This window comes from Arachis ipaensis, chromosome B03 (genome assembly GCF_000816755.2).
Source record: "Arachis ipaensis cultivar K30076 chromosome B03, Araip1.1, whole genome shotgun sequence".
Classification (NCBI taxonomy): Eukaryota; Viridiplantae; Streptophyta; class Magnoliopsida; order Fabales; family Fabaceae; genus Arachis; species Arachis ipaensis.
In genome coordinates, this window is record NC_029787.2 from 96,371,992 (window position 1) to 96,373,179 (window position 1,188).

Consider the following 1,188-nt stretch of genomic DNA (forward strand, 5'->3'; position numbering starts at 1 on the left):
GTTCATATCCTAGGACTTTGTGAGTGGGTGTGATGCCATCAATTAAGGAAACATGTTCACAAATGTGAGCCAAAGCATCATTGTAAGAGATACCAACTCCTTCATCCCACTTTATAGACGTATAAGCACACGGCCCAACATCAGTGTACTTCAAAGAATCACTGATAGTTTTATTATTTAAAATAATGTCTCTGCCCTTAACATAAGAATGCACACTTCCTTCATGGTAAGTCATGTTTGCATAAAATTCTTTGACTAACAGTGGATACACAGGTTTTTTTATTTTGAAAAGTTGATTCCAGTCTAAAAATTCTAAATTTTCAACAAAAGAAAAACCTTTCTTTTTCAAAGTAGGTAAATCTGCAAGAAATGAGGGACACAGAGTATGATACTGAATAACTCCCTCATAAAAATCGTGATTCATGGCAGATTTGAAACGATGGGGTTATAGTTTGAGTGAGATGTCATGAAGTGCGATTTGTGAGCAAAAGGATCAATGTCTGGTTCTCTAACAGATTTGAGAGGGAGATGAGGGTTACCTCTTTGTGAGCGCAAAGGAACAGACCTTGGCTTAGGTTTTGTTGTCTCAGGAACAGGTTCTTCAACAGCAGGACCCTTACCCTTGGATGAGCTAGGTTTCGAAGAGCTTGGTTTGGATGGCATTGCCTTAGGTGGTGTCATCGGTTTGGCAGGGGCTGGATACCTTGGTGTGGTTTTGGTTCGTGCCATGGGAGCAGTGCGAGGAGGAGAGGTAGGAGGAGATGGTGAAGGTGTGAAGGTTCGGTCTTGGGAACGAGTGGAAGGCTTGGAGGGAAGCTTATACACCTTTTCACGAGGAGGCTTGTGCGCTATGGTTTTCTTCCTCATCTGGTGGTTTTTGGTTTAAGAAGAAAAAGGGTAATGAGGGTAGTGGTGAAAACCGAAGGGTTTGAGAAAGAGTTATGGAGGGAAGAGAGGGAGTGTTGGTAACCGTACCCAAAACTAGATTTCTAAAACCATGCAACTGCATCACCTTTTGAAATGACTTGAAAAGACATGAACTTATAAAAGAAAGATATGATTTGATTTTCTTAAAAAAATTAAAATTCGAAAACCAAAAAATTAAATCAAACTGAAAACCTTTTTGAAAAAAAATTAAATTAAAATCCTTTAAAAAAATTTTAAACACACAGCCCAACAAAAAATCAA

At 38.8% G+C, this 1,188-nt stretch overlaps 1 protein-coding gene across 1 annotated transcript; it reads right to left on the reverse strand.

Annotated features, from left to right (window-relative positions):
• Positions 421 to 867, reverse strand: LOC107633412 (extensin-like). Its single transcript, XM_016337047.1, has one exon. It carries the CDS (start codon positions 865 to 867, stop codon positions 421 to 423), a length of 447 nt encoding a protein of 148 aa, XP_016192533.1.

Excerpts from the sequence above, each read along its gene's own strand:
- LOC107633412 (XM_016337047.1), bottom strand. The coding sequence starts at position 867 with ATGAGGAAGAAAACCATAGCGCACAAGCCTCCTCGTGAAAAGGTGTAT.